The following is a 13,568-nucleotide window of genomic DNA, read 5'->3' as shown; positions in this document are numbered from 1 at the left end:
AAATATCTTTAAAAAAAGATATTTTTCTATAATAGATTTTTAGGTAGGGACAATTGTTGGCAGGAAAACAGTTGGTATACCTTGCATTCTTGAAATTAACTCATGGAACACACAGCCACTTCTCTAAATATCTAGCCCAGATTTGCCCATAGATATCAAACATATTGTTTCCTTCCAACTCTAAGAATAGCAACGTAAGTAGAAAGCAATGTAACATCACAAATTTTCACAAATCAGTCTTAAAATTCCTAGAACCAGAACATCTTAATGTATACACACCTATCCCTATTGTCCAGGTCTGAGTCTCCTAGTTTGCATGAATCTGACTTTGGACCTTTCTTTTGCATACATCTTAAAATGTACTTGGCCAACTCCTCCATTACCATGTTAGAAAATACCATAATGGAATCTACTCTTGAGTTCCACAAGACACACTGTCAGGTAGGATAACACTTCTTGCTAAAAATGATGTGAAACAAGCAACCGAATATATTTTTTCCTTTTTTTTTTTTTTTTTTTTCTTGAGACGGAGTCTGGCTCTGTCACCCAGGCTGGAGTGCAGTGGCCGGATCTCAGCTCACTGCAAGCTCCGCCTCCCGGGTTTACGCCATTCTCCTGCCTCAGCCTCCCGAGTAGCTGGGACTACAGGCACCGCCACCTCACCCGCCTAGTTTTTTGTATTTTTTAGTAGAGACAGGGTTTCACCGTGTTAGCCAGGATGGTCTTGATCTCCTGACCTCGTGATCCGCCCATCTCAGCCTCCCAAAGTGCTGGGATTACAGGCTTGAGCCACTGCGCCCGGCCTATTTTTGCCTTTTTAAAAACATTGAACAAAAGCCTCATGTTTTTACTAAATTATTATCTCTATTCACAAATCAATGATTTCTGAATCTTTCCCTCCTTATAGAATATATTTTTAAATTTTTAAAAAAATTTTCTTCACCAGAAGCATATAGTTGAAGAAGAGAATATTTTAAATAAAACTTTGCATATCTTATAGGCATCAAAACAAATTGATTTTCAGAGACCTGGAATCTAGAGCAAAGAGGAAATAAATGCAAAATGAGTAATTGTTCCGTGTGAAAGAAATGGTCCTATCTCTCTCCTCATCTCAATATCACTTACAATGCCACACAAAATAGAGTAACAGCATTATTCATATTACAGATCTGTCATCTCAGGATCCTGAAGCACTTTTATTCTATTCTATTAAAATGAGAACAGTATGTAGTCAAATTCTTTTCAACAAATGGGGCTGGGACAACTGGATATCCACATTTAAAAGAATGGAGTTGGACCTCTATCCCATATCATATATAAAAATTAACTCAAAATGGATCCAAGACCTTAATGTAACAGCTAAAGCAATAAAACTCTTAGAAGCAAGCATAGGCATACATCTTCATGACTCTGGATTAGGCAATAGGCTCTTAGATATGACACCAAAAGCACAAACAACAAAAACATAACCTGGACTTCATCAAAATTGTGCTTCAAAGGATACTATCATAAAAATAAAAAGTAACCTGAAGAATGGGAGAAAATGTTTGCAAATTTCATATCTGATATCTAAAATATATAAAGAACTCCTGCAACTCAATAATAACAAATAACTGAAAAATTGGCAAAGGATCTGAAACAGGCAATTTTCCAAAGAAGATATACAAATGGCCATTATTAACCATCAGGGAATTGCAAATCAAAAGCACAATGAGATACCACTTCACTCCCACTGGGATGTCTATAGAAAAAAAAAAAAAAAAGGGGTTGATGAGAATGTGGAGAAACTGAAACGCTCACATGCTGCTGGTGAGAAAGTAAAATGGTATAATCACTCTGAAAAACAGTCTGGCAGTTCCTTAAAAGGTTAAACATAGAGTAATTATATGTACTAACAATTCCACTACTAGATGTGGACCCAAGATAACTGAAAACATTTGTCCATAAAAAATGTGTACACAAATGTTCATAAAGCATTATTAACAGCCAAAAAGTAGAAACAACCCAAATGTCTATCAAATGATTAAAAAAAATAGAATGTAGTATATCCATACACGGAATATTATTCAGCAATAAAAAGTGCTGATGCATGCTAGAACACAGCACGGATAAACTTTGAAAACATCATGGTAAGTGAAAGAAGCCAGTCATAAAGGACCACAAGGTATAGTATGATTTCATTTATATCGAATGTCCAGAAGGGCAAATCCAGAAAGTCAGAAAGTAGACTGGTGGTTGCCTAGGGCTGGAAGGTTGGTGAGAAATGGGGAACGATTGCTAATGGGTACAGTGTTTCTTTTTGAGGTGATGAAATGTTCTAGAATTAGTGGTTACAGCTGCACAACTCTAAATAAATTAAAAACTACTGAACTGTACTCTATTTTTATTTATTTTTTTGAGACAGAGTCTAGCTCTGTTGCCCGGGCTGGAGTGCAGTGGTGCGATCTCAGCTTACTGCAACCTCTGCCTCCTGGGTTCAAGCGATTCTCCTGCCTCAGCCTCCTGAGTAGCTAGGATTATAGGTGCCTGCCACCATACCCAACTAATTTTTATATTTTTAGTAGAGACAGGGGTTCACCATGTTGGTCAGACTGGTCTCGAACTCCTGACCTCATGATCCATCTGCCTCGGCCCCTCAAAGTGCTGGCATTACAGGCCTGAGCCACCGTGTCCGGTCTATTTTTATTGTTTATAATTGTTTTTAGTTTAGTTTTACATTGCAGGAGAACTGCATACTTTAAATGGGTGAACTGTATGACATGTGAATTGTATCTTAATAAAGCTATTTTTTTTTAAAGGGAAGAGTAATCAAATAGCATAATTTAACATTGAAATCACTAATCCAGAAAAAAAAATGTTCTCTATATAAAACTTTCAACACTGTCTTGGATAATAAAATTTCTGAAAAATCTCAATATTTTGTTTAATGACAAACTTTTGGTTTACTTGATTTTGTTTACTGTTTAGCAATCTGGAAACCTGACCATCAGTTATGTGCTAAAAAACTATCTCCCTTCTCAACTGCAGTTTTCACTCAATGAAAAACTACATACAATGAGGGCACCAATATGAGGGGGTAGGATGATGCTGTGGAAAGACTAGAAGTCAGAAGACCTGGTTTTACATTGGGGGCCCATCATTTGCTGACTGTGTGCTCTTAGATTTGTCGTTGTACCTTTCTCAGGTTTAGGTTCTTCACTGGCAAAAGGGAGATTAAAATCTCTGCCCTATTTACCTCACAGAGTTGTGAAGACAAAATGAGAGCGTGGAGGGGCTATGAATGTGCTTATTTCCCATATGACTGTAGAAAGTACTTAAATTTTAACAGAAGATCACTGGGTTTTAATTTCAGAATTTAAGGTAATTGGTTTGCCCTCCAACTTTTTACTCAAGGTTATGTTTTTCTTGACTTACTAGTTAATATACTATTCCAACTCTCCCTCCATTCCTCTCCTTTTCAGAAAATTCTAGAATCTAAAACCTTTCCCTCCCAAATACAGAATAATCCCTAGGATCTCAGACAGTCCTTTTCTTTAAGCCAGTGTTTTCCAGACTTTCTTGAGGGAAAGCAGTCAACAACATACTGTTTTTTAAAGGTTTCAAGGTCTAATTAGTTTGGAAAATATTAAACAAAAGACTCTTCTAAGCTTTTATTATGACACTATGTGTGGTGAATGTTAGAGATGAATATAATATTCTATGTCTTCCAACATGTATGGCTTCCTTTGCTTAGGTGGTGTTCCTCCGAACAGTCTGAAAATGGTTACTTCGGATAAGCATGGGATATATATATACACATATACATATTCTGGCTCTTCAAGCTTCTCAGAATGAAAAGCAAGATACTAAATGAGTTTTTCAATGCTGGTTATTACTTCCTGGTAGCAAATTAGGTATTTAAAGATTTGTGATTACTCAATCAGATGATTAGGCCTCCATTTAAGGTATTGTAGCCACAAACTAATGGGACAGCAGTAGTCATACACTAAAATCCCTTCAGCTGTAAGCAGTAATCACTGTGTAAAGCTACTGATTATAAGACATCTGGAAGAGGTAAAAGAAGAGCATATTTACATTCCAATGTTTTATAAAACACTGTTATGGCCAAACAAAACATATATGCAGGCTGAACTTGACCCCTGGGTAACAAATTTGGATCCACTGTTTGTAAAGTATTTCACTAAATTTTTAACATACTAGCAAAAAGGACCATTCATTTATTGAGCTATTCTTCACCTTCCATGTGCCAATCACTGTCACTTTTATGCAGTTTTATATTTTAGAATCTAAGTCGTTGTACCATTAGACTGGCAGAGATGACATATAAACAGATCCGATGTAGTAATATGTTGATGGAATTATAAATAAAGTATTGTGAGATCACTGAAAAAAGGGAAAAGAAGTAGGGGATTAGAGGAAATAGGGGATATTCCATGCAAACGGGGCTATTACTGTTATAAGCATATAGAAACTAAAGAAAGTGAAACAGAGCTTGGTTTGACAAGACTGCAGGGCTCCTGGGATGGACAGGCACTGGGAAACTTCTTTACTCAGTGCCAGGAACTGCGCGTAATTCTGGGAATAGCTGAAATGAGAAAAACAAAGAAAAACACACTTCTCTCAAGGAGACTGGTCTATGGGTAAAGATAAACAAGAAACTGAAGGATGGTAACAGTGGATAAATGCTCTGACAGATATTTATGTGAGATGCTATGGGTGAATACAGTTGACCTTGGTATAAGGCCTTGTAGGCCATGACGAAGATTTTGAACTTTATCCTAAATTATAAGGAGCCCTGAAGTTTTTTTGAAGAGGTGAGATGATCCAATTTGCATCTTAGAGAGACACTGACAGCAGTGTGGAGAGCAGGGCAGAGACAGAAGGGAGCAAAAGTACTTTTACCAACAATCCAGTTTTCTGTAACGTGAACCGCAGACTAGGACCAGATTATAATGAAAAGAAATAAACCAAAATATTTCAAAATATAATATTTTACCTATGCAGAATCTAGAAAATAAATACATCTCAGACACTGACTCTACCTTCAATGAATGACACAGCCAGGCAAAGAATTAAGTTGTCACCTGCAACTTATCTGACCCTCGTTGCCTCCACCCACCCACACCGCACCTTACACTCCTCTTGTGTTCTGGGCTGAATTTCTGTGTTATCAGGGCTGGGGGTATTCTGGATGTATAAAAGGGTGAGTGGGAAAATAAGAGGGCAACTGCTACTGGATAAGATATTTATACATGGCTTCATACCGCAGACTATTCTTTCACCACCTACAAGGGAAAAACCAGATATTCAACCTGTTTTGTTGAAAAGACTCTGTTAAGGTAAGAACCTGAGAATGTACATGTTAATCAAGTTTTCAAAGGCAAATCAAAAAAGTCTTTCAATGAGTCATCAAGGTCAAACCTTCTTCCAAGGACATACAATCTGATTGGGGAGTTTCCATCTCTGATCCGTAAAAAAAATCTTTCTTGCTATTCAGGTTAAGAAATAACCCCAGTTCTCCAATCTAATACACAAGGCTACTATGGAACATACTAAACTCAAAATTTTAAAAACCTTATAACTTCAGTGTATCTGTGAAAGGTTTGTTATTTGCTAAACAGAATATCATGTCACCTAGGAAAAGGTATAAAGAAGGCTTACTTTTTCCTCCCCTTCATTGTTTTGACAACTTGAGGTCTACCAAGATAAAATAATATTTTAATATTAGTACAATTATAACTTAGCTTTCAAGAAATTTTACATCAAGACATCCTATTAGTGAAGGCAATTTATTTCCAATTAAATTTTTTCTATCAAAAAAGAAAAATGAACATTTGACTTGTTTTAAAGCACAATAAGGTAATATTATATATGTACCTATTATGTATGTGTTTTAATATAACAATGAATTGCCTATTCCATTCACACTATAAATGCTAAAATCAAAAGACTGTTTTCAGAGGATCAGATGTAATCTTTGCCATACTAATCATTGATTCTAATAAAATGGAGCCTATGTTAAATAGAGCTGGTAAATCAGAGGTAGCAAAATGGTAATCCAAGGGGAAAATGTGGCCCATTAGAGAGGTCTTCATGGGCCTGGACGGAATGTGTTTCTTTTTTTTTTTTTTCAGACAGAGTCTCACTCTGTCACCCAGGCTGTAGTGCAATGGCGTGATCTTGGCTCACTGCAACCTCCGCTTCCCGGGTTCAAGCAATTCTCTCAATCCTCATGTCAGCCTCCCAAGTAGCTGGGATTACAGGCATGCGCCACCATGCCCAGCTAATTTTTGTATTTTTAGTAGAGACAGGGTTTCACTATGCTGGGCAGGCTGGTCTCAAACTCCTGGCCTCAAGCAATCCACCTGCCTTGGCCTCCCAAAGTGCTAGCATAATAGCCATGAGCCACCAAGCCTGACCTCAGCCTGTGTTTTAACTGACTTGGTATCAACGTTTACAAACTAGAAGACTTCATATAAAATTCAGGTTTCTACCTTCCCTTGAAAATCTCGTAGATACTGGTTCCAAACTGTGGCTCAAACAAAATAACTGCTCTGATTTCCAATTTACTACTATACCCAGCCAGTTTCATTTACGATTTTTGCCCAGATCCTATAGGCATCTGAATTCATGAACTCATTTACGATGACTATATAGTTTGCTAACTGAGGAAGATGAAAATCAGAATTTATTTCCTAACATAATGAAGTTGGTCCACATAGATATTTACTTTTAAAATCTGAACTCTGGCTGGGTGTGGTAGCTCACGCCTGTAATCCCAGCATTTGGGAGGCCAAGGTGGGTGGATGACCTGAGGGCAGGGGTTCAAGACCAGTATGGCAAACATGGTGAAACCCTGTCTCTACTAAAAGTACAAAAATTAGCTGGGCATGGTAGCGCGTGCCTACAGTCTCAGCTACTCGGGAGGCTGAAGCAGGAGAATCACTTGAACCTGGGAGGTGGAGACTGCAGTGAGCCGAGACTGCATCATTGCACTCCAGCCTGGGTGACAGAGCAAGACTGTCTCATAAATAAATAAATAAAATATGAAGTCTATAAATGCAAATGCACTGCTCTGCCACAGAGTGTTGTGTGCTATGTTGCTCTGGTGCAGGGAAAAAGGGGCTGTCAGAATCACAGTCCTTTCCTTTTCTCTATTTTGGCAGAATGACTGCCAAATAAGAATGAAACCTCTATTTTAAATATCTCTGAGGTTTCCAATAACTCTACTAAGTTACTCTTGACAGCACAGAACTATTAACTTCCACTAAATTTAAGTAGTAAAAAATTTAGGGCCAGGTATGGTGGCTCATGCTTGTAATCCCAGCACTCTGGGAGGCCAAGGCAGGTGGACTGCATGAGCTCAGGAGTTTGGAACCAGCCCCCGCAACGTGGTAAAATCTAGTCTGCACAAAAAATACAAAAATTAGCCAGGCATGGTGGCACATGCCTACAGTTCTAGCTACTTAGGCGGCTGAGGTGGGAGGATTGCTTGTGCCCAGGAGGTCAAGGCTGCAGTGAGCCATGTTCACACCACTGTACTCCAGCCTGGGTGACAAAGGGAGATTCTGTTAAAAAAAAGAAAAAATTAAGATACAATAACACAAGGAGAATAGTTTTTCCACTCAAATAGACATCTATCAATAACAAATGATACGCTAACTCTTAAAGTATATGGTTGTGATGAAAATGCCTTTTTTGAGAAACATCGAACACTTTTTGAAAAATAAACTTTTTGCCGGGCACAGTGGCTCATGCCTATAATCCCAGGACTTTGGGAGGCTGAGGAGGGTGTATCACCTGAGGTCAGGAGTTCGAGACCAGCCTGGCCAACATGGCAAAACCCTGTCTCTACTAAAAATACAAAAAAATAGCCGGGCGTGGCAGCGCATGCCTGTAATCCCAGCTACTTGGGAGGACCAGGCAGGAGAATCACTTGAACCCAGGCAGCGGAGGTTGCAGTGAGCTGAAATTGCCCCACTATACTCCAGCCTGGGCAACAGAGTGAGATTCCATCTTAAAAATTAAAAAAAAAAAAAAAATGAACTTTTCTTGCAGCTTTCTTTTTCAACTCTTACTGCAACTATACTGCTTCACTCATGGATATGTCTCTTTATAATAAATCAAGATATATCAATCTTAATGTTGTATTATTAGAAAGTATGGGCCGGGCATAATGGCTCACGCCTATAATCGCAATACTCTGGGAGGTCGAGGTGGGTGGAACACTTGAGGCTAGGAGTTCAAGACCAGCCTGGCCAACAGATGAGGTGAAACGTCATCTCTACTAAAAATACAAAAATTATCCTGGCGTTGTGGCAGGTGCCTGTAATCCTAGCAACTCGGGAGGCTGAGGCAGGAGAATTGGTTGAACCTGGGAGGTGGAGGCTGCAGTGAGTGGAGATGGCCACTCCCAGCCTGGACAACAGAGTGAGACTCTATCTCAAAAAAAAAAAAAAAAGTATGTTTGTAGTTAATAAATTATGACTCTGTTCTGATCAGAACCTCTGCTTGCTCTGAGACATAGTGTTCTGGCTTTTCCTGATTGCTGTTTTTCTTCCCAGAAGGTGCTTGTCTATGCTTTCCCCTCAAGATGCTACAGGTCAGGCCAGGCGCAGTGGCTCATACCTATAATCTTAGCACTTTGGAAGGCCAAAGCCAGAGGATCACTTGAGCTCAAGAGATCAGCCAAGGCAGCATAGTGAGACCTCCCACCTATCCAAAAAGTTTTAAAAAACTAGCCTGGTGTGCTGGTGCATGCCTGTGAGTCCCAGCTACTGGGGCTAGGGCCTAAATGGGGAGGATCGCTTGTGTCCAGCAGTTCAAGGCTACAGTGAGTTACGATCACACCCCTGCTCTCCAACCTGGGCAACAGAGCAAGACCCTGTCTCAAAAAAAGATGCTACAGGTCTTTTGGTGACAGGGCTAATTTTACAGGTGAGTAATTGTTAATATGTAATCTTCTGAGAGTAAGCTGCTCAAGAAAACAGTTGCTTTTTGTTGGCAAAGCTTTAGTACTAACTTTCTGTTTTTCACCTTGCGGGAGAATAGAGAGGTTGCCAGAATCATGGGAAGATACTCCCTGTTTATGCCTTTTTTTTTTGAGACAGTGTCTCATACTATCACCAAGACTGGAGTGCAGTGGCGCGATCTCGGCTCACTGTAACCTCCACCTCCCAGGTTCAAGCGATTCTCCTGCCTTAGCCTCCCAAGTAGCTGGGACTACAGGCGCCTGCCACCACGCCCGGCTAATTTTTTGTATTTTTAGCAGAGATGGGGTTTCACCATGTTGGTCAGGCTAGTCTCGAACTCCTGACCTCAAGTGATCCGCCTGCCTCAGACTCCCAAACTGCTGGGATTATAGGTGTCAGCCACCATACCCAGCCTCCTTGTTTATTCTTAAAGTATCCATTTTACTTGAAGATAGGCAATTTACATTTTTCTTTATTGGAATAAAGATACAATATGAAGTATGATGCAAAACTCACATGAACTTAAGATAACATACAGATTTTATCTGAACTATTTACTGCTCAAGGGCACCACTAAGAATCTACTTCTGACCCACTGGTGAGGATGCACCTGACCCCAAGTAGCTTTCTGCAGGCTCTAATTCCAGATCCCTTCCTTAGCACCTATGAAGCACTGTGCTCTTTTCTGCAAAGGTCCAAAGCCACAGAAAACAGACATCTTGAGTTTCTGTCAAGTTTAAACATATCTAAGATAGTCAGGAAGCTGAGGCTACCATGGCTGCCAGCATGCAGCAAGGCAGGGCTCAGCAGGCTCCACCTAGAATTATATTCCAGTCTTGCAGCCTGCTGTTTGCCCTATATCACCTCAGTGGTCTCAGTGCCTCCCTAGGGACACACTGCCTAGACCAAAAAACTTGAGGCCTGGAACTCCTTGATAATGATGGGGAAAACAGAGCATGAGCACTGCCTCGGTTCCACTGTGGCAGACTTATCTGTGCGTGCAAGTCTAGCATCATTCCACCAATCTGTGCACTTAAGAGGACCACAATCATCCTGCAAAACAATACAGATTGCCTGCTTTACCAAGGTCCAGATTGTGAAACTCAAGAGACTGTCAGCTGGGGGTTGGCAAGGCCTCAAAGGTAGAATCCAGAGACCATGGGGCTACTTGGCCATCCTGGCCCCTTTGGGTATCATGTTTCTGAGTCCCAGCCTTGAAGCTGCTGCTTTATCTAAGGAGGAGATGGATGTATGATATCATGTCATTATTCATTTGGTAGCTGAATAAGAATTTAAGTATATTTTCCCAGAGGTCTTGTACCATGTATTTCTTTGATTAAAGTATTTTAAATAGTAGACTTGGTATTTATTGAGAATGTGCTCCTAAATGGTGGCATCTGCAGTACAAGTCAGCTAAGATTGCTAGTGCTACTTAGAAGTCTCAAGTAATTCAAGTGTAGGATTAATCTCCTAAAGCTGGAATTGGGTCCAAATTAAAATTGCAAAGCCACAGGCCAAGTAGTGTCAATTCTCAATCTGTGGGGCTGCTGAGGCTCTCAAATTGCCTTCCAGAGAAATCAAAGAGCATTATTTTTAATCTAATGGTTGGAAATATCCTTCCCAACAGGCAGGGGTGGGGTAGGTCTCCAAATTAAGGAATACTGGTAAATAACTCTCAGCCATCTCTTTCAGCATCAGGGGGAAAATGCAAATAGGATTTTTATCATTGTAAAATTTATATTTGTGAAAGCTTTGTTCAATCAACTGCAATTTCCACACACAAAAAAAATCACATGTAAGAATGACTGCCAAATAGAAATAAAAATAACAGCTAACCTCTTTATTAGTGCTTTTTAGGTGTCAAGCACGATGATAACTACAATATATGCACTAAGCATTCTCTCATTTAATTATCAAAATAATCTAAAGCAGGTATTTTCTTCACTCCATTTTACAATGTGGAAGTAGTACAGCCTAAGAGTGGATTATGTAATCACTATGTTAATGCTGCCTTCTCCCATCCAAAAGTGCCACTTTGTATTAGTAACTTATCAATTTGGATCACAATTTTTAGCACAATCTCAGCAGATTTTTAAAAAGGCAAATACTCATTAAAGAATACAGAAGCAGTAAAAAGAGATCCTAATAAAGGAAAGTAAATACCATGATTAAAATTATTTTAATCTTTACATAATGGCTTTACATAATTAAGTTTTACATAATGGCTTCAAAAGACTGGCCAGATTCCATGTTATCTATAATAAACAGCCAAATATCTGCTGGCCGCGAGACCAAATAACTATTATCAGCAAAAATGGTAAAATAGGACATGCACCACAGGAGAGAGGAACCGTGCAGTTTTACCTATCCTATAAACAGATTCTCAGTCACTGACAATGCCACATTGAAGCTAATATAAAAACCTGAACAAAGTTAATTTGACCAAATATTGTTGGCCTTTATGATCTCAAAACTATGCCCTGCAGATAAACATTAGCTAATTTCTTCTTAAATACTTAAATGAGGTTCTGAAATGTATTATAGCCCTGTAAAACACAAAACTGCTAAGGACTTAAAGTGAGCAATTTAAAAGTATTATTCATATCATTCACATCATAATTTGCTAACCTTGAAGATAATTTTGAAAATCCCATTTTTTTATCTTTGAATAAGTGCTTAAATATTTATTTGATGATAATTAACAATTTCAGTGAAGCATTAACAAGCTCATGGACAAGAATCAAGCTTCAGTTCCCAAACTACTTACTGGAGCCTAAGCAAGCCAGGAATTTAACACAATAGGAAGAACCAGGGATTGCATGTTCCATCTAAGACATTAAAAAATCAATTAGAGGCCAGGGATGGTGGCCCACACCTGTAACCCTAACACTTTGAGAGGCCAAGGCAGGCAAATCACTGGAGGTCAGGAGTTCGAGACTAGCCTGGCCAAAATGGTGAAACCCCATCTTCACTAAAAATTAGCTGGGCATGGTGGCGGGTGCCTGTAGTCCCAGCTACTGGGGAAGCTGAGACACAAGAATCGCTTGAACCCAGGAGGCAGAGATTGCAGTGAGCCAAGATTGCGCCACTACACTCCAGCCTGGGCATGGAGTGAGAATCTGTCTCAAAAAAAAACAAAAAACAAAAAATAAATCAATTAGAAAACAAAAATGTAGTGTGGGCTACCCAACACTTGTCTGTAGGCGGCTAAATTGGCCACAAGTTTGTAACTCCCACATGAAAGCTTAGAACCAGAATCTGAAGCTGTTTTCCTAATATAATTGCTTCCTGTCACAGACAGTCTATATAACAGATTTTAAATTTTGATGAGAGCAATGTAGTTTATATACAGGTGATACTCATCTTGTCACATATTTACATGTCCTGAGTGGGAATTAACCATAACATAGAAATAATTTGAATATTTTAAAATGTCTTTGTTTTTGCCTATAAGATCATAGATAATTGTTTTAGTACATATAAATGAACTACCACTATTGAAACGGCATTTTACCTGCTTAAGAAATCGGTCAGATGCGTGGCTGTGCTTAGCTAATGCGCTTGGCAGAGCAGGATTGGCATACTCAAACTGAGGATTGTAGGTATAGTCAGATTTGAAGAATCTCAGTTTTTCTTTCTCTAAGTTGGTGGGTTTTATAGCAGTCAATATACAAAATTTCTTCCCAGAAAAGTCATCTCCCTTTTCAAAGCTTCTAGACAGCTGAGGCTGTGGCTTTGGCTTTGGAAGAGTGGAGAAATGGCACCACTTGACTTTGCTTTTGGGTTTAGGTGGCAGTACTATGCCGTTCCCTGTAACAGAGATATCATGTGTAAACTTTACAGGACTCGATACTGAACTAGCGACAAAAACAGCAGGCCGCCTTTCCAGGCAGTACCAAGTACCACTGCTTGTCACAGGCACCAGGGCTTTCATCCTGCGAGGATCTTTGCTACGAGAAGTGTTAGGAGATTTGCTGGGTTTTCTACATCTTTTGGAGTAGGTGGAGGAAGACTGTTTTTGTGAGTGATACTTTTTTTCCTCCTTGCTCTGTAGTAGGACATTGTAACTACTGGTTCCAGTTGTGAAAATGTCTTTTAGCACTCCCGAGGATAAATGTGAAATGCTTCTTTTGCTGTCAATGATCAATGAATCTTCTGCATTTAGAATAGACTTCTTAGCAAGTTCTTGCTCAGGCCAGTGAAGCTTTTCTGTGTTAATAAACAAAATCAAAACAAAAGAAATAACAAAGATACTAGATGAAGCAAATTGTTTATTAGGAAAGGTATTCTGAAGATTCTTTAAACTTTGTAATTTTGCAAAATCATTAAAAAAACATTTTAAATATTAAAAGGATATATTACTAAACTTTGGTCATGCTAGATACTGTTATTTCTCTTCTCTATGAGTATATATAAGTTAAATTATCTATAAAAATCCTCAGCTTCAAACCATTTAGATGATCAAAGTCTAATATGTGAGATAATATACATAAAGAATCTGAATACTTGATTCTACAAAAGAATGTAGATTTCGGCTGGGCACAGTGGCTCACACCTGTAATCTCAGCATTTTGGGAGGTCGAGGCAGGCAGATCA

General features: G+C 39.0%; 1 protein-coding gene across 7 annotated transcripts in view; it reads right to left on the bottom strand.

Annotated features, from left to right (window-relative positions):
• Positions 1-13,568, bottom strand: part of KIAA0895 (KIAA0895 ortholog) — a 73,185-nt gene that overhangs the window by 19,090 nt on the left and 40,527 nt on the right. For 6 of the 7 annotated variants that reach the window (XM_011950155.1, XM_011950154.1, XM_011950159.1 and 3 more), the window contains one exon: positions 12,487-13,181. The exons of the other annotated variant lie outside the window; for it this stretch is intronic. In XM_011950155.1, coding sequence (XP_011805545.1) covers positions 12,487-13,181 — 695 coding nt within the window. The remainder of the gene's footprint in view (positions 1-12,486; positions 13,182-13,568) is intronic. 7 annotated transcript variants of the gene reach the window in all.

This window comes from Colobus angolensis, unplaced genomic scaffold (genome assembly GCF_000951035.1).
Source record: "Colobus angolensis palliatus isolate OR3802 unplaced genomic scaffold, Cang.pa_1.0 Scaffold302, whole genome shotgun sequence".
Lineage (NCBI taxonomy): Eukaryota > Metazoa > Chordata > Mammalia > Primates > Cercopithecidae > Colobus > Colobus angolensis.
Note: the sequence above shows the minus strand (reverse complement) of the source record. Positions and strands in the feature narration are given on the sequence as shown.